At 40.5% G+C, this 19,666-nt stretch overlaps 3 protein-coding genes across 13 annotated transcripts in view; 2 read left to right on the top strand and 1 right to left on the bottom strand.

Annotated features, from left to right (window-relative positions):
• Positions 1-1,528, top strand: part of LOC306964533 (kinesin-like protein KIF1B) — a gene marked incomplete at its 3' end in the record, with an annotated part of 57,927 nt that extends 56,399 nt beyond the window's left edge. For 9 of the 10 annotated variants that reach the window (XM_079558563.1, XM_079558564.1, XM_079558562.1 and 6 more), the window contains 3 exons: positions 161-353; positions 514-632; positions 718-1,528. In XM_079558563.1, the coding sequence (XP_079414689.1) occupies positions 161-353; positions 514-632; positions 718-760 (355 nt within the window). Of the gene's footprint in view, positions 1-160; positions 354-513; positions 637-717 lie in introns of those variants that run through there. The other variant, XM_079558561.1, reaches the window with a different exon arrangement.
• Positions 1,529-6,032: 4,504 nt separating this feature from the next.
• pgd (phosphogluconate dehydrogenase) lies at positions 6,033-13,276 on the top strand. Its single transcript, XM_079558608.1, has 13 exons — positions 6,033-6,143; positions 6,584-6,659; positions 6,740-6,919; positions 7,066-7,131; positions 7,216-7,334; positions 7,423-7,492; positions 7,588-7,722; positions 7,803-7,992; positions 9,397-9,527; positions 10,217-10,350; positions 10,657-10,756; positions 12,253-12,375; positions 12,791-13,276. The coding sequence occupies exons 1-13, from the start codon at positions 6,136-6,138 to the stop codon at positions 12,908-12,910; spliced, it is 1,452 nt and encodes a 483-aa protein (XP_079414734.1). The 5' UTR covers positions 6,033-6,135; the 3' UTR covers positions 12,911-13,276.
• Positions 13,277-15,287: 2,011 nt separating this feature from the next.
• On the bottom strand, positions 15,288-19,257 carry tardbpa (TAR DNA binding protein a). Of its 2 annotated transcripts, XM_079558616.1 has the most exons (6): positions 18,568-19,257; positions 18,136-18,299; positions 17,922-18,062; positions 16,907-17,077; positions 16,330-16,838; positions 15,288-16,005 (listed from the first exon to the last, which is right to left on the bottom strand). In XM_079558616.1, exons 1-5 carry the CDS (start codon positions 18,806-18,808, stop codon positions 16,365-16,367), a joined length of 1,191 nt encoding a protein of 396 aa, XP_079414742.1. In that variant the 5' UTR covers positions 18,809-19,257; the 3' UTR covers positions 15,288-16,005; positions 16,330-16,364. The 2 variants fall into 2 exon arrangements, with proteins under 2 accessions (XP_079414742.1, XP_079414741.1); XM_079558615.1 differs by having other exon boundaries at positions 15,288-16,838.
• Positions 19,258-19,666: the final 409 nt, after the last annotated feature.

Below are 19,666 nucleotides of genomic sequence, written 5' to 3'. Positions count from 1 at the left end.
TGAGTGTTAGCTGCAACATTGCTTACTTTTCTTGATTAAGCAGTTTCAAATATTGATTGTATGTGTCTGGGCAAGAGCCTTAATGTGATTGTCTTCCATGTACATTACCTTAATTTAATTCAGTTCAGCAAAAATTAACCCATGTGTTTCTCTCCCTCAGATCTGTAGTGTCAAAGAAGGGTTTCCTGAGCTTCATGGAGCCGCGATCAAACTCGTGGGTGAAGCATTTTGTGGTGGTGCGCCGACCGTATGTGTTCATCTACAACAGTGACAAGGACCCCGTGGAGAGAGGGGTCCTGAACCTGTCCACCGCCCAAGTGGAGTACAGCGAAGACCAGCAGGCCATGCTTAAGGTACACATACGCTGTAATACTGTAAATACGTTCACACTGTATCAAATATATAAAACTGTTGAAATGTAAGAAAAAACATTTCAACAGTGAAATGTTTTTTCACTGTTGAAATGTTTTTTCACTGAATCAAATGTTTTACCTGTGTCTTGATATCTTTCAGACCCCAAACACATTTGCTGTGTGCACAAAGCACAGAGGGATCCTGCTGCAGGCCAACAATGAGAAGGACATGAACGACTGGTTGTACGCGTTTAACCCTCTGCTGGCAGGAACAATACGGTAAGGATTTTTGATTTCGATAAATTGATGTTAAATTAGAATTGTATAAACTCTTATGTGAAGTCACATGTTGTCGTTGTCACAGGTCGAAGCTGGCCCGGCGACGCACTGGCCTTCCTAAGAACTGAGGCCCGCAGGGAACACTTCACTCTCCTGAAGCCTTTGAACTTACCAAGTGTTAACACTTACTAATCATTGTGATTCTTGACGGTTTTCTCTTGTCAGTAGACTTGTGGCTTAAGTCTTCTTTCATGCGACAGTTTCATATCACTCCTTCTAGCTCCTCCTCCTGCTCTGTGTTTCTGTTTCTGACAATGTTTGGGTTGAATTTGTTCAGCTTCGTTGTCATCCCCAAATCCCTGACTAGTAGCATGTTGTAGTAGTCAACCTGTGTGTGCACGATCCTTCAGAAGCTGTTCTTTCCGGTCATTCACTTTTCAGTTTGCCAATCGTCTGTACAGATTGTCTCTTATCAGTGTTATCTGTAGTTTATTTGGCATAACTATTTTGTATATTTAAGAGCCCACACATCGCTCCTCAGGAGAAGAACAGGTTGCGTACACACCCAGTAAACACTGACATTGGAAACAATGAAGGGAAAGTATCAAGTTTTACTTTACTATCTGCTGTAGGAAGCAAGTCTACAAAATAGTGCTGCTAATGTTATCAAATCTTTAACTCAAATAGAGTTTAGGTTACTCTAAAAGCTCTGTACTGAACTAAAATAGGTAGTATAGTTCCAACTCTGAGAGGTTTTTGGGCAGTGGCGATCATTGTCCATGTCACACCCCTCTCCCTCAGTCGTGTACATATACATCCGACCCCAGTAGTGCCGTCAGTCAGTGAGCTAACTTCATGCATTAGTGTCTGTAAAACGCGCGCTAACTGCAGAAACATGCAAAAAAGCCTATTTGTATCAAGTTGTTTGTTATTTGTTGCAACTTTTCCGCCATTTTAGGTCAAATTACTGATTAAAAACAGGGTTTGGAGGAGGTGACGAGGAGGACAGACAGACTTAGGAGATATTTGTACATACAGTACTTTCTTAAGTAGTGTGATAGTTGCTCTAATAATTTAAGACATTCCTCCCAGCTTAATAACCTTTTTCTAACATCAATGACTTGTGATACTTGCGACAAAACGAGGATGAAGGAAGAGAAAATGATTTTGTCCTAAAGCCAGTACTGATGACGCTGCTAGCATTCAGCCTGCAAGACCGATGCATTTCAAACACTATCAAATACGTGTACACATCTGTAAAATGAAGTTCTTTTTGAAGTAGTGCGACCGACTACTTTGTTCTCACTTGGGAATTTTAACTTTGACATCTTTCTTATTTGAAAACCGCTGTGTTTTTGTATCATGCTTTTAAGTGAAGATTTATATGTGAGACGTTGAGAGAGAGAGGGCATTTTGTTTTCTGTATAATTTCTAACCAGCTGTGACGGTGTTTATTTTGCACATTAACACTTATCTATAGCAAGAATAGGTCAATATAATAAAAATAATAATAATGCGGTGATAAATGGGAGTTTGAGGAAGACTTTTGGGAGAATATATATGTCAGGCTACACTGGATAGCTGTTTATAGAAGGAAAAAAGAGAGATGCTCTAAGGGATGTTCTCAAAGCTTTTTATTTAATATTCTGTGAAAATGTTTGCTCTGGAAAGCTGAAGTCTAAAGCATTGGTACCTCTGCTTCCTTATTTGGTTGAGTAATGATTGGTGCAATACGGCATTTTGAAACTCTGGCCAGCAAACCAGCAGTATGTCGTCTGTACAATTGAAAGTAAGGCTGAGGAGGCAGAGGCGCATAATGCAGCACTGTTCACTTGTGACAACGCACACAAATACGTAAAATTGCACAGAAATGAACCCAAAATTGTAAAGGGAATCGACCACTGCTTAGAATAAACATCGGTGGTATGGTGAAGTTGCATTTAAAGTGATAGTCTGTAAGTTTAAATGTTTTACAAATTTAATAGATTGTTTACAAGTGAGTGCCTGGGTCTGACATTTGAGGTAATATCAAATAATAATATCTTCTCTAAAGTCTCTCCCTTGGCTTTCAGACATTAATCAGAAACCGCGGGACACCACTTTGACCAATGAGACGAGCTTTCCCTGTGAACTGGCCTGTCAGGACCAATCAGGAGAGAGAGGGGGCGGGACCTTTTGAAAATTCTGTCCTGCTCTCCTCATTTTGCGAACTAGGAGTGGCTTTTTGGTCCAAGAGAGGAGGAATGTGATTGTTTACGTTCACTCTATCTCGCCGCACTTTGCAAACTTACAGACTATCACTTTAAAGGGAAATTTGGCTTAAAAAAGTGATTAAACTCAGCCATTTTGACTTCACTCAAATCAATTTTCTATACTTTTAAAAGACAATGCGCCACAATTGAGAGGGAAAGTTCATTTTGATTGGAAGAAAAAGGGCCGATAACATGTTACCACTATTACCCTAAAACACTGTCCATTCCCAGGTCAGCCAGCCTGTTGGACGTGCAGTATATATTTGTCTTTATTTACCATCTATGCACTGATTACAATAGAAGTACCTCAGAATTGAGTCGACTACACGGAGCAAAGATTTTCACTCCTAATCTAACAGAGGTCTATTATTTTGAATTGTGTATTTATTGTTTTTTGCAATGTACATATTAGTTTGCAGCTCTTTGCACATGATAAGGAAAGGTTCAACTAACTGATCATACATGAAGTGGTTACGTTGTTCTGCTCGGAATGAACCAAAAGAGAAAAGCGTGAATGTATTGAGTATTTGAAAAAGAAAATTGGAGGAAAAATTGAACGTACAGTAGATGCGACCCCACTGTGCATCGCATGAAGACGGCGTTACGAGAGTGCTTCCTTTTGGACAGAATGTGGTTTAAAAAAAAAAAGATGGATTGAAATATATATATATATATATATAAAGAAAACGCATATTCGTTCATTCTCACAGAACTTCACGAGGTTGAGTTTTATGTTTTCTAATATCAGGGATTACTTGTAGTAGCTAGTGACAGTGCTTACTTCACCTAACACGTTTCCGTTGATGCCTTTGAATCAAAACTAGCCATGGATTAATCGTTCATTTTACCCCAATGATAATTAAAACAACTTTATCCACCTTATGAACAAAACAAAACATTGACACTGTACATTATTTATCAGACTGGTTTCATTTTCATACTTATTTTTGTAAATATCTGTGTTGTATGGAGCTTGAATTCAAATGTAAATATGTTTTCTGTATTTGTAATAATTATAATCCATTCGCTGTATAGCATAGATGTGTCATGCAGATATCCTAATTCTGTGTATGGTAATCAATTGCACCATTGAACTGTTTAGTGAATGAGGCAACAATAAAAGTGCAAAACTGTGCATTAGCAGAAGTACTCCTCTTTTTGTGTGTTTTCTTGTAAACCTTTTTTTTTTTTTTAATGGAGCCTGTAACTGGCAGATACTGAGTGAATGAACATAATCCTAAAGGTGTTTCTCTCATTTGTGTTACTAAAACTACAACTTTATTATTAGACTTTATTTTACCCAAACTTTAACCCAAAATAAACCGATGACCCTGAAATTGATGGGCTGAAATGCATTAGCGTAATGGCTCTTGTACATGTGAGGATTTCCACCATTTACTCCCTCATGCGGTGTAATTTGTGTTGGCGCTAAACTGGTTTAACATTTCTTTTCATCGAATTGTGTGACCTATAATAATGAGGAAGAGAGGCTTGTGAAACCCCACACTGAAAGGGAAGATCAGAGCTTCTGGGAAAAGCAAAAGTAAATGGTTGTAGTTTACACAGTGGCGAATACAGTTACCATCTACTGCAATTTTTGAATGTGTTGGGTCAGATTTTCCCATAGAAAGATATTGTAAAACAGCACATACGTTCTTTTGTCTTGTGTCTTCACCAACTGAGTGCATTTTAATTACTTTGATGGGATAAATCCTGTGGTATTAATCAGTTTTACCCCAGTTGAGTGACAATATTTTAGGAAGAAGGTAATTTTCATAGATTTGCATATCTCACATCCTTTGCCCAGTCATCAATAATAAACACATTTTCTTTTGGTGAATTGGGTGTTCAAAGAGTCACATGCCCTTCAGAATGTAATCAAAATGGTGAACTCTAACACGTATCAAAAGAAGTGAAACAGTAAAGGGACTAAATGATTAAAAAAAAAAAAGAGATGATTTTTTTTATAATTATTGTATACAACATGTATACAAAAATATGATATACAATCCTACGATTATACAATTTCAAATATATTGTATTTGGTAAATGGTAAATGGACTCAACTTATCAGGCCCAAAGCACTTTACAGTAAGGAACCAGTCACCCATTCACTCTCTCATTCATACAGCGATGTACACAGACACTGGAGGCAAGTAGGGTCTTGCCCAAGGACACAATGACAGTGTGCATTTGCGGGAGCTGGGATTTTGAACAAATATTGACAGTTTTCAAAGCCTGTTTGTTATCAGAGCCTTCCCGAATCTTCATATAAGAGAGAGTATCACTATAAAAATGTGTAAAAATTGAGCTTCTGCTTTATGAAGACAACATTTTGATAAAGGATGAGTAAATTAACAATGAAATAAATGTCTTTGTTGCGTTCTGAAGAAACAAAACACGACATTTTCACATTTCATGATAAAGTCCTTGTATAGATTTCCAATAATGAAGCTGCAGAAGTCCTTCCAGAAATTCTTGAAGAGCATGTCCAAAAGAGGTGTTATGTTGTCTCTGGATGAACACAATAAGAACAGTTCACATCAATGTCCCTTTTTAATTTTGTCATAAAATGATCAGCAGGATAATTTTATGAATAATTTTTGTTTGTTATAAGAAATTTGTTGAGAAGTGTCCAACAAATACTTCCTACAAATTGGGTCCAATATGATACAACATGAGGAATAGATACAAGCTCTTTCTGGAATTAAACAAAATATAATATAATGTTTGTGTTGCGCAAAACATATTGCATTATTCGGGAGAGAAACAGATACGTGTGGAGGTAAATGAGCACTTGTGTGATAATTCCAGAAGGATTATTTGGAAAGTGGTTAAGCATTTTGAGTAAAACATCAGTTGCCCACTGCTGTTAAAAGGTTGAGTTATCAAGAAAATCTATCTAATTATTAAAATATTAAGATTAATTTGTGTACGGAATGTTTTAATTATTCTTAAACAAATATGAAATTGTGAAGTGAATGACGCATTTCTGACGAGGGGCGTGCAGTTGTGCAATAACAAGACTGACAGCTGCAGGGGCCAATAGCAAAGCCCAGACCTCTGCTCAGTGATTTTGGACCAATCAGAACGCAGGATCAGTGTCACGTCACTTCGCACGCTGACCTCTGATTGGCTGACCGTGTGCGTCGGCGGAGTGTGTAGTTCAAGGAAGTGAGATCGGCAGCTCAGTCCATCGCTGTCACCTGCAGACTTCAGCCTGACTTCAGCACACCTCTCCTCCGAGCACCATGGCACAGTACGTTTGTTTTACTCAGAATAGCGGCTTTGTTTTAGGAATTGATACCAAGTCTTTTCGAGCTTGCTCTCTGATGATAATATGATGGTGTGACTGTAGAGGTGATTAAAGTTGTTAGCCTGTTAGCTTAGCCGCGGAGTTTCATTGGTGATTGTTGCTGGCAGTTGTGGAAATATTATAATGCAACACCAATTACATGTTATTTTATGTGATTTATCCGTGACATCTGTAAATATTTAATCACATCTGCTTAGTATGTTAATGGCCGTTCCCTTTTTGTATAAGGAGGTATAGAAAACCGAGTATGACAAAACTTTGCTTCCAGATACAGTGTAAACTAAACCTTAAAACTGTGCTTTGCCCTTGGACTGAAACCATAAAGGGCTGAAATGTCATGGGAGTAATGCTTTAATAGCATGTTATGACTTTTCTCTTTTCAGAGCAGACATTGCCCTTATTGGTTTGGCTGTCATGGGCCAAAACCTCATCATGAACATGAATGACCACGGGTTTGTGGTAAGATCATCACTTTGCATCAGTGTGAAACTTCCCCACTCTTTAAATACAGTGTACTAACTGTTACACGTCTCCTACAGGTGTGTGCCTACAATCGAACAGTCTCCAAGGTGCATGACTTTCTAAAGAATGAGGCCAAGGGCTCGAAGGTGATCGGGGCAGAGTCCCTTGAGGACATGGTGTCCAAGCTGAAGAAACCCAGGAGGATCATCCTGTTGGTCAAGGCTGGACAGGCCGTGGACGACTTCATCGACAAACTGGTGGGTCATCGGGAGTGAGGTGGAAAGCCTGGTCTGTGGAGTGAGATGGCTTTCCAAAAAGTTATTATCAGTTGGTTACAGCGTGAATTTATAGATCATCAGCCGCCGATTCGCATTTTCAAATATACCTTGTTTTTTTTTAAAAGGTGCCTCTCCTTGAACCTGGAGACATAATCATTGATGGTGGCAACTCGGAGTACAGAGACACAACTGTGAGTCCCTGTTTTTTTTTTCTGAATTAACTGCGTAAAAAGATAGAGTGGTTGTTGTATTGATTTTGCTGTGTTTTCCTTCAGCGGCGGTGTAAAAGTTTAAAGGAAAAGAAGTTGCTGTTTGTCGGGAGCGGGGTTAGCGGCGGAGAGGAAGGTGCACGATATGGACCATCGCTGATGCCAGGGGGACACATAGAGGCTTGGTAACTCACTCAAAGTCACTACTTTTTTTGAGTAAAGAGACTAAAACGGACAAAGCATTCATTGGTTATTCCTTTGACTTTGTTGTAGGCCACACATTAAAGATATTTTCCAGAGCATTGCAGCCAAGGTCGGTACAGGGGAACCTTGTTGTGACTGGGTGAGTTTTACTGCCATCTGGACATTGTGTTACTTAGTTTGAAAGCCTGCAATGAAATACAGAAGACATCTCTTAAATAAATGTATTCTTCTCAGGTTGGGGATGAAGGCGCAGGGCATTTTGTAAAAATGGTGCACAATGGCATCGAATATGGCGACATGCAGCTCATCTGTGAGGCCTACCATCTGATGAAAGACGTTTTGGGAATGGACCATGATGAGATGGCACAGGTAAGGCTATTGTGGTGGTGTCTTTTGGGAGGAACATTGAGAAAGCAGACCTGTTGAAATCTCTACTTCTCCTTTGTTAGGCTTTTGACAGCTGGAACAAAACCGAGCTGGACTCCTTCCTCATCGAGATCACAGCCAACATCCTCAAATACAAAGACGCCGATGGGACACACCTCCTGCCCAAAATCAGAGACAGCGCGGGGCAAAAGGGAACGGGGAAGTGGACAGCAATTTCAGCACTGGAGTATGGCACCCCTGTTACTCTGATTGGTAAGAGGAAATTATCACTTTTTTGTATGGGGGTAGTTAATGTCTTTATTTTTTGAGTGGAATACAGTTGCCAATCAACAATGTTTTTATATCTTTGTGGAAAAAATGTATATCATACAAAAATAACCCCACTAGTTCCTGAAAGTGTAACATCACTTTCTTGAAAATGATGAATAGACAAGGAAGAATCTACTATACTTCCTGGTCTTCCTGCTTCCTTTAAACTTCCATTGTCACTATGACGCGGCAGAAAATATTGCCTCATTGCTTGGTTAAGGTTTCAGCTTGATGTCAGTAAAGGGCAGGAGGCCTGAGTTGCTGGTAGTTGTTATGGCTGTCCATAAGAAGATTGAGAGCTTTAGTGCAGGCCTGCTCATCTCAGGTGACATAAGGGGGATTTGTGAGGCTCTGCTCTTTGACTGTTTCATAAAGAGCTGTTTGGATGCTACTGGTCATGAGTTAATGTAACACAGGGCAGAAAGGAATGACGCTTCTGCTTTGAGACAGTTGCTACTCAAGTAATAACATTGTGTTTTGTTTTTAAGTTGAAATTGGCTGTAGTTTTAAGCTGAAGCTTATTCAGTGACCAGATGGTTATGACCGGTTGTTGTTGTTAATGGTTTTGTTGAGCCCTTGCATTACTTGAAACTGTTTGGAGATCTCTTTTAATATAGATACAATTTGGGGAAATGATGATGATGACTAAAGCAACTATCTTCACTAATATGAGCGAGGCTGCCATTAACAAACTAGATCTATACCAGATTTGCCAAAAAAGCAAGTTGGCAAAGTGAACCATTTAATGAGCGAAATATCAGCGGTGGTGACAGGTTAAAATCCCAGATAAATAAGTCATAGACGTGACCTCAGTGCTGTCTGTGCTGAGTATCCTCTTTTGACTTACACAACCAGGCAGTACAAAAGGGCTCATTGTGAGAGCGGAGCCTGTCTGTGTAGTGAAGCACATGTGATTAAAGCCATTGGGACAGGCCACACCAGTGTTGTTTAATAGACACTTTTTCCTATTGGATGCACAAATATGAGCAAATTTTCCCTCGTCATTAGTACGTTTGCAGATAAGTTGCCCCATTGAGTTATGTTGAGTTGTGTACGAAATGCACGGTGTAAATAAACACGCCTTGCCTTGCCTTGAAATTTGCCGAGTCACTGTGGCTTTTGTTTGGCTTATTCCACTTGTATCAGAAGGATCAGCGTGTCACCTTTACTCATCAAACCAACCCTATTCTATGTACACTAGGCAAATAAAATTATAATGGCCGATATCATGTTGGTCCTTTACAGCCACCCTGAGCTAATTGATTAAGTAATTTCTGCAATGACATTGGCAGAAATCTAACTAGGTTATCTTTGTGTGTTTTGTGTGTGTGTGTGTGTGTGTCCCAGGGGAGGCTGTCTTTGCCAGATGCCTGTCTTCTCTGAAGGATGAGCGAGTGGAGGCCAGCCGCAGCCTCTCTGGGCCTCAGGGGGTCAAGTTCAGCGGAAACAAGGCTGCTTTCCTAGAGGACATTAGAAAGGTAAAAGGTAGCATTGTTCGATAATGGAGTTTATTGACTATTTTACAAGCTGCAGGAGGTTCATATCAAATTAAAGCTTGTATTTGGTTTGGCTTCAATGCTTTATCTAAGGACTTGTGTATATTTGTACACACAGTTAAATGAAGGCTGCTAGCTTGATCTAACAATCTTCTGAGTGTTGACATTTTAACTAAGGAGTCACATTCTGTTCAATTTCTTTGGTCGCCTTAACAAACAAATATTAACTCTGAACCACTGGCTGTAGCTCATTGTACAATAGATATGCATATAAACATGAGCTTTTATTCCATAAATAATAATGAACCATAATAAAAACAAGAATAATTAACTCATAGACTTGTATATTGTATATTTTAGGAGACGGTTGCCCGGTTGCTTATTTGCCCTTAACTCTGTCAGATCTCGGGTGGTACTTTATCTTCTTTCTTCTGAGAATCTTAAGTTACTTGTTAGTATTTCTTTTAACCAATTAAGCTGGTAGTGGAAGGACTACTTACTATTTTTATGATTTAAAAAATATTTGTCTCTATTCTCCGATGCTGTTGATTGAACTCTATTTGGAAAAATGTGTGCTTGTCCTTTGTGCAACTTACATTTTTGGAAACTTGAACAACTTGGTCGTTATAGACTCTCAAATAATCACACATGTATCTTGTACTTTGCCCTAGGCCCTGTACGCCTCCAAGATCATCTCCTACGCGCAGGGCTTCATGCTGCTCCGACAGGCGGCCAAAGAGTTTGGCTGGTCGCTCAACTACGGCGCCATCGCTCTCATGTGGAGAGGGGGCTGCATCATCCGGAGGTAACACCTTTCACATCAGTTTGCTTCACTTCACCTTGAGCAAAATTGTTGGTGTCGACATTGATGGTGAAATACCGGCTTGTGTTGTGTCAAGAAAAACACAGAAGGAAGTGAGTTTGTGTTGTAATTTTCGAGTGAATAGAGACATTGAGGACAGTGGTTTAATTTGATAAAGATATAATGGTCCTGTAACGACTGCAACACACAGATGTGATTATAGTAAAATAGAAACGTATCTGACAAACGATCTGTTAAAGCTGATGTAACCTTCCTGCTGTGTAGTAAAAAGGGTTTGTCTGTCCACAGTGTGTTTTTGGGTGAAATCAAAGAGGCTTTTGACAGAGACGGAGACCTGCAGAATCTGCTGCTGGACTCTTTCTTCAGTAACGCTGTTCAGGACTGTCAGGTAAACGGAACAAGGAAGTGGCTGCACACAAAGAACAACAGCGACATTGAGTAAGACTAACCATTTCCTTATCTAGTAAAAGACCAGAGGTGAGGCAGTGTTAAAGCGATATTTCAGGATTTTTGACATAGGGCCTCATTTCCTAGTTTTTTTTTTATTTCTGGGAGATTTTTTTTTGTAATTCATGCAGTCCTTATATTTGAAGAGTTACGTGGCGCTAGGCTAGTTCTAGGCTAGTGCATTTCTACGGTAACAGCTAGCCTGCATTAAAAACAGTCTGACCCGCTCCACAGTGCACCTGGGGCAAATCACTTATAACGCCAGACTAACCATATAAATAAAAGACCTTATATTTGAGCAGCATCAGCTTCGTGGTCGTATAAGCTACGCAGCGGTGGAGTGATCTGCTAGAAAATAGTCCCTCAAAATGCGATCATTCATGTGATGCAAGGTCAGTCATATTCCAAAAAAGTCGACAGACATTTATATGGTTAGTCTGGCGTTATAAGTGATTTGCCTCAGGTGCACTGTGGAGTGTGCAAGACTGTTTTTAATGCAGGCTAGCTGTTAGTGAAGAAACGCACTAGCCTTGCACTAGCCTAGGGCCACTAAACTCTTGAAATATAAGAACTGCATGAATTACAAAAAAAAAAAAACACTCTGGATAACTACGAAATTAGGCCCTATGTCAAAAATTCTGAAATATCCCTTTAAAGCAGTACTAAGTATCTCATGCCCCTGGAGGCCATAAGCGCCACTGCAGGTGTCGTAGCATGCTGCGTCTTTTTGCTCATTAATTGTCTGTGAGTAAATACTACGCTGACAGAAAAGACAAAGGGAGAGAGGGATACTGTACATCCAATTACATAATGGAGATCATCTTTTTCATTCAAACTTGGCTGTAAATACTGTTCAAGTGGCGATGGCCCGCAGTTAGCTTTTCCGGTTAGCCTGTTAGCTTCTTCGAGAAAGTTGCAAGTGTGGTTTTCTGGCCAGATACTCCAGGGGGACACTTGTATTACCCCCAGGGGCACTACGGAAAGGGTTTAATAAGGTAAACAAGTTGCGTAGTGCCACTTTAAGTACTTCAGCATCATCAGTATTAATACCATTGGAGATTCACAGCTTGTAAAGGTAAAATATTAGATTTACTGTCTTTGCAACTGAACAAAATGACAGACTTTTAAGTAGATAATTCCTATTGTGACTTCATATCGCACAATATGATGGGTCCCCAGTGAACATTTAGCCTCTTTGAGTCACTAGAAAAAGGTCTGCTTAGATAATTGACAGCCGCAGATGTTTTAAGTGAAGTCTTAAAGTCAGACTTCAATCAAATAAAGACTAATATTCACCTTAATCCACTACAAGAGAGTGCCTACAAAGCTAGTAACGGTGAAAACAGTCCTGGTGACTCCAAACGCCAGATGAATATTAAGATACAACGATGCACAAGTTGTTCCAATAAACTAAACTAATGTCTTTTGTCTTTTCAGGAGTCTTGGCGTCGAACAGTCAGCACCGGAGTCCAACACGGGATCCCCATGCCCTGCTTCACCACGGCTCTGTCCTTTTACGATGGTTACAGACACGACATGCTGCCGGCCAACCTCCTCCAGGTCAGGCTCGCATCACTACAGAACTGCACTGCACACAAGGCTGCCAGATTAAGACCATCACGTGACACTGTTTTTGTGGACTTAGTACTTAAAGCTTGACACCATTTTCACTTTCATTTGTCCTTGAGCTATATTACATATTCATTCGATTTCGCAATTTGAATGATTAAAAATACCAAGACTTATTTAGGTAGTGCAACTATAACCCTGTAGTTCAGACTCAACAAGTATTTTCTTAGATCTGATTACTATATCAGTTTGTATTTTGGAAAGTCTACTTCATTTTTTTTTTCTACTTCCTGCTAATATCCTGATTTTAATTCACACTTTATTTTGTCCTTTAGATACTTGTTTACCTTTTACTCCAGGCAAAATGGTGATTTATTTTAAAATGTATTCATATTTTGTCTTCTAGGCTCAGAGAGATTACTTTGGCGCCCACACATATGAACTGCTGTCAAATCCCGGACACAACATCCACACAAACTGGACCGGCCACGGTGGAAACGTCTCCTCCTCGTCCTACAACGCCTAAGGGAAACCACTGTTGTCACATTAAGAACAAAAGAACAGTTTTACATTCCACCAAAAGTCAATATTTAAGTCTAACATTAACATCTTCTTACAACTTTTTTATTAACTTGACTGATGAGTTACTGCAGCTTTATTTATCAATCATAGTATGTGTCCTCCCAGTGTTTGTGTGTAGCAGCTGATCACATGACTGCATAGGGGGGGCAGTGTAGAGTTGCTCCCCTTGTGGAGTATTCTGTACTTACGGGACTAATGTTGACCAGTCATGTCGGGCCAGGGTTCACGGTGTTAGCGGTGGATTAAAGCGGCCCGTTGCACTGTACTGTATTAGGCTAAATAAAGATTTCAATCCCTTTATAATTAGCTTGTATGGTCCTTGCTCTCGAGGTGTAAACAGGATTGAGGTGTGTAGTGCAAAAAAAAAAAACAGGTGGCGTGGGAGTTGTCTTGTTCGTGTTTACATGAAACGCCAGCCCTTTTCTTGAAAAGCAATACAAAAGGTTTTCAATTATTCATTCTGTAATATAAAAACACATTTCAATAATAATGGCTTAAAACCTTTGTGCTTAAAGGGATATTTCAGGATTTTTGACATAGGGCCTCATTTCCCAGTTATCAAGAGTGTTGATTTCTGGTGATATATATATTTTTTAATTCATGTAGTCCTTATATTTGAAGAGTTTTGTGGTCCTAGGCTAGTGCATGTCTATGTTAACTAATAGCCTGCGGTAAAAACCTCTTCACTATCATTTAGTCCTCCAAAAACGTTGATTTGTAGAAAGCTCCTTTGTGAATTCCACGTGTAGTAATACCGCCGCAGGTAAACAAACTACTGATCCGGTAACCTCGCAGATCACTCCGCTTCTGCTCAAATATAAGTTTTGCCTCAGGTGCACTGTGCTTGGGTCAGACTGTTTATAATGCAGGCTACTAGTTACCATATACATGCACTAGCCCAGCACCACTAAACTCTTCAAATATAAGAACTGCATGAATTAAAACAAATGTATATCTCCAGAAATCAACAACACTCTGGATAACTAGGAAATGAGGCCCTATGTCAAAAATCCTGAAATATCCCTTTAAGGCTTGAGCAGACAAGTGTTTAAGTTCTTAATGCCACACTTTTTTGCCCTAGACTGGCCTCGCGGAAATGAGGCTGCCAATCTGTGCCATCAGCCTCATACATTTGGGGAAAACAGCCAGTTTAAAGGTTGACCAGTAGATGGCACCAGCATCACCAAACTTATACAGGGGTGCCCAAAGTGCATACTTTTTTGGTGGCCCTCAGGCTTCTTATTGAATTGACACACATCTGGCACAAAATTTTACTTTTTACTGGAAGTTTAATAATTTTACACGGTTATAACTTAACACATTAAAGGAATAGTTCACCGTTTTTCCATACTGAGAGATATGTTCTTACCTGAGCTTAGACGAGTTGATGCGTAACTGTCTGGTCTTTGTGCCCGTGGAAGAGCTTGGTCGCTTCCAACTTCACCCCCGTTTGGGGCTATAGGAATACATTGGGAGAGGCCAAATGCAACAACATTTTTGGTCTTTTTGCGTGACTGAGGGCACACACAAAGACCAGACAGGTACGCATCAACTCGTCAAAGCTCAGGCAAGAACAGATCTCAGTATGGAAAAACGGTGAACTATTCCTTTAATGTGTTAAGTTATAATCGTGTAAAATTATTAAACTTCCAGTAAAAAGTAAAATTTTGTGCCAGATGTGGGTCAATTCAATAAGAAGCCTCTGTGTGATAGAGCTGGCTTTATGGGTTTGACCCTAAATAAAGGTCTGAGACATGGTTTAAAGTTAAACCTCTCCTAAATGCAACCTTTTGAATATTTAACATGTACAATTCAATATGTGGCTTAAAATGTCTCCTGTGAACTATTGTAATATAATATAATGTAGTATTGTAATATTAATCTGCAAAATAGGCTCGGCCTCCATATCAGTTGAAAACATATACGCCCATTGCCCAAACAGTACCGACGAGTAGCTGGGCAAGTAATATTTGCAAGTACTACCCTTTCCCCTATTTCTGCTCATTATCAGTGGTACCACTACGACAACCAAGACCTGCCTCTGTGCACATTACCATCAAGTCAACATTAAAGACACAAGGTTATCGACGTGGAGCCATTTGCCTCATCTTCCTAAGCCAATATTAAGTGTTTAATATTGCCCTGTTAGTGTAGAGTGCTTTAAATGTAGTTTTTGTTGAGCAGTTAATTTTCACTTGATAATTCAATTGTTGTGTCTCTTGCATCTCCGCATAGAAATCTTAGGATGATTGATAAGCAAATGATGTTCATACAAACAGTGACTTTACCTTGTGATAAAACACTCAGGAGACTGGTTATACCTAGTCAAAATCAATTTTAATTTATACTTCCCTTTGATTCACAAACCTAGAAAAGCATTCATAACGTGCTTCAAACACAAACTTTCAATGGCAACTTAACAGACACTCGCCACAACAAACTGAGCTCACCGACTTCTAGAGCTTTCTCCACACAGACTTCAACATGTTCACAAACAGGCGGCAAGAGGGAGAAAAATAAACACACAACCAGACACAGCCCTCGCAAATCAGACAGCAAGAAAATGCTAGCAAACTATATAAATATACTCAGAGCACTTGACATTTCACTGTTTTATAGAAGTGGAAACGCTGTGAAAAAAAAGAGCCGCTGTCCCGGTGACGGCCCAACACATTCGAACTGGCTTCTTCCGCTCACACTCGCACAAAGCATGGCTCTTTCGTGCAGGCAGCCACTTGTTGCGTAAAAAACTTGACAGTCTTTCGTTCCACATGTGCTCCTTTCACTTGGCTTTCCCGCTCGCACTCTCACTCTGTCCAACATCAACCCACTCAACGATCTCCAGAGAGACAAGAGAGGACAGGATTTCTACTCCGTACAAAAGGGAGAGAGGAGAAAGAGACACCCACCGTCTAACACAGTGTACGTGGAGAGAGGCCGCTCTTTGATGAAATAGCGTTTACACTTGGGACGGAGGCAAAAGATACTGTGATCGGTGGGACTGTGCTGCCTCCCAGGGGACTGGGGAGAGTTGGTGAACTGCAGGTGTTTCCAGGAGATGTAAAACAAAAAAATGATCCAATCAACGGCATACAGGTAAGCATTACAGCAAATTAGGCCCATATTACAGGAGCTGAGGGGATCGAGATACTCGTGCATGTTTATAAATATATACTTTGCATGCACAGTCATCTCTGCAACATACATTTCTTCAAAAAACAAAATGAATATGGCAGTTTCCACTTCCCCCCCATTCAATGCAGGACTAGGTCATATATAATCATATCTGTAAGAAAATAAAAGGCAGTGTATCTTTAAATTATAGAAACTAAAGAAAGGTGCCCCCAGCCCTGGCATACTTACCAGATTAGTATACAAAAAAATAAAAAGGGTGCCCTCTATATCCCCCAATTTGATGACTTTGACTCCATGGAGCCAAAACCAGAGTTAAAGCCACCCCCGGAGGGAGCGTTGTTGCCCCCAGTCCAGCCAAGGGAGGCAGAGTTGGGGCTGCTGTAGCTGGTGCTGGCAGAGCTGTAGGTCTGGTCTCGTGTGGTGGTGGCCGTGCCTGCTGTGGTGGTCAGGCCCTGTTGACTGGCCAACATTCCCATCATACCCCAGCTGCTCTGCAGGGCAGCTTGAGCAGCAGCTACCATCGCGGGGGGTAGACCCAAGGCCCCAAAGTTTACCCCTCCACTCCCACCTCCCATCCCACCACGGTTATTGCCAAAACCCTTATTAAATCCGCCAGCCCCCCCAAAACGCCCTCGATCCATCATTTGCCTACTGTTGTTGTGTTTGGGCTCAGCATTTGAGATGTGCACGCTGACCCCTTTGATGATCAAGTCTTCACCACAAAGGGCCTGCGCAACCTGGAAAAGATAGTAGGGCGACACAATAAGTCTCACATCTAATGCAGTCACTTATCTGAGGGCCATACCTGGTCATCTGCAAAGGTGACGAAGGCAAAGGCTCGGAAAGGCTTCGGGATGAACACATCAGTAACTTCTCCGTATTGCATAAAGTACTGCCTCAGGTCGTCAGGGGTCATGTCCTCGGTGCAGCGGCCAACAAAGATCTTTCTACTACGCATGGGCTCATCTGGAGAGGACTACAAACAATGCATTGCTTTTAAAAATACAACCAAGTAAAAAGTTATATTTTATAAACATGACCCACCCATGTCCTCGAATGAGACAAACCTGTTCATATCAAATTTTGGTTTTACTGAACAATTGATGCTGATTTAGTCAAACACATTTTACATGATTAAAGGTTGACGTGTTTACTTTTATTTATTCCTTAATCTGAAGACGTTTATCCAATCATAAAGTAGAAGGAGCCTCACACTAAAGGTTTCCAGAGTCTGTGGTTAAAACCGGTGTGGAAATTACAGGGACTCTCCTACAGTAACAATTAGAGCACATGCCCACTATGAGGTCCTGATTAGTACTGGTGCTGGCCTCAAATATATAGAGGTTCAGAGAGTGAACTCTGGACGTTTTTAGCTTTCAAATGAGGAACGGTCTATTCACATTTGGATATAATGTGATAGTAAAGCTTGTGCTAGTGTCCTAATATATAACCCGAGACCAGTTGCAGTTTAAGTGCCTTTTTCAAAACACTAAGAGTGCATCCTACAAACATTACCTCTAAAAAGTGCAAGTTTTTATGTGGAAAAAAAAATGTGAGTAGTTGAGTGGTTGCATAGCTTCTATAATTTCCATCACGGCAGCTTCTACAACTCTCCAGGATCAATAGTTTTGTAGATTTTCTGGTGAGAGGGTCCACCACTTACTAGAAACTGTAAAAACGATTGATCCTGGAGCATCATAGAGTAAAGGCACCACACTGGGTCACTGAAAGTTTTTCTTCCCCCCCCCACATAAAGTCCCATAATGCACCTTTAAAGTAATGTGCCTCTTTTTACATAGTATACAGTAGTACAAGCAAACCTTGGAGTTGGGGAGTTTGCAGTCGCACCATCGTCCGTCAATCATGTGTCTTTGAGAAACGACTTTAGTCTGTGTTTCATAGTCAGTGAATCGGACAAAGCCGAAGCCTTTAGAGTTTCCGGTTGCGGTGTCTCTCTTGACCTGAAAGAACAAAATAAGACTGTCAAGAAAAGCTGTTGTCACACTTTCAAACATGTAATCACATGACACTTACCTGGACCATAATAACTTCACCAAATGTCGCGAAATAATCTTTTAAGTCTTGCTCTGTTGTTTTCCATGGCAACCCAAGGACAATGAGATCTGATGTCTTTTGAAAGCCTCTCTTCACTTTCACAGCCGACGCAGCATCTATTTCATCCATCTTCCGCTTGTTATCTGCAAAGACAAGGCTGGGATCAGTTAAAATAATATAGCTATATATATATTAATATATATTGTCTGTCTGTTCTTTTTTCAGTAAGTCACATGCAGAATCTCTGCACACACCTAAGTCTATTTCAATCATCTATACATACATTTCCTTCTTAGTCGTATGGGTTTACCATCTCTTTGGTGCAAACCATTGTGTTACATATGTGACATGACCAGAACATATCTGTAGATATTTCCAAGTTTACATATAATAACTTTTAACTGCGCTCACCTTTCGGGTAGTTGACCACATAGACCAGGTTGCCCCAGTCGTTCTCTGGCGCGTGCAGGACGCCTTCCACCAGCCGGACCCCCCTCATGCACTGGGTCTCGGGGTTCCGATACCGCAATCCGCACGCCCCTGGGAACTGCGCCGCGACAGAGGACAGTAGCACCGTCCCGTCGTCTTCGGAGGGGATTTCCATGGGCTCCTCATTTTCCTCCTCGGCCACGCGGATGTACATGTCGGACATGTTTCTGCGGCTGAGTCCGAGTGGAACAAGCCCGAAGTATTATTTGTAAACACCACGAGTTTGAGACTGCTACAGCTAATGTCAAGTCTAAATAAACTGGATAGTGTCCGAATCAGACACTGGGACAAAAAAAAAGTTTTCTACATGTAAGAGTGAAAGACTTCAAAGATAAAAGAAAATGTTTGTTTCACTGCGGAGCACGCGAAAGACTAGCCTGCTAACAGGCTAAAAACTCGAGACTGCTTGAGCAATGAATGACTAGTGATTTTTAAACACTGCGTGTGGTGTGTCATCACTTACGAAAGCACTCTTTCAGTCCACTAATGCAAGTCCAGCAACTATACAAAAAGAAAATACAGAAGTATACATCCCTTTACACAGATTTAACTCTAGACTGGCCACTTCGGAGGCGTCCGCTCATCTTTTTAACCCAGGAGCTAGCGTTAGAAGCTAACAAAATGGCGGCTCACCTTTAGAGATGATGTCATCTGTTTATGAGGCGCACCGGGGCTTTGTGGGAAACAAAAAAGGAAAAACATTTTTTTGATTATTTTTTTGATGAAATTCGGTTGGCATATTGGTGGAAACAGCGGACTTCATTATAATTTCTAAATCTATGTTTATCTGTGTAACTGCCACATTTGTGGTCAATTCAAAATCAAGATATTAGGAATGACAATAGGCTATTATTTATTATCATAACTATTACACTGTTGCTTACTGTTGCTGATGCTAGGCCTATCAACGGGGGCAAAAAACAATGTAAGTCGACACTAAAAAGGAAAATAAGAAAACGGTAAGAGAGGAAGATCATGAAAGGCAGTGGCGTAGCTATGTGAGGGCCTTTCAGATGGTAAA

This window comes from Gobius niger, assembly GCF_951799975.1.
Source record: "Gobius niger genome assembly, chromosome: 6".
In the NCBI taxonomy this organism is placed as follows: domain Eukaryota; kingdom Metazoa; phylum Chordata; class Actinopteri; order Gobiiformes; family Gobiidae; genus Gobius; species Gobius niger.
The sequence above is the reverse complement of the archived record's forward strand: the minus strand, read 5'-3'. Positions and strand labels throughout refer to the sequence as shown.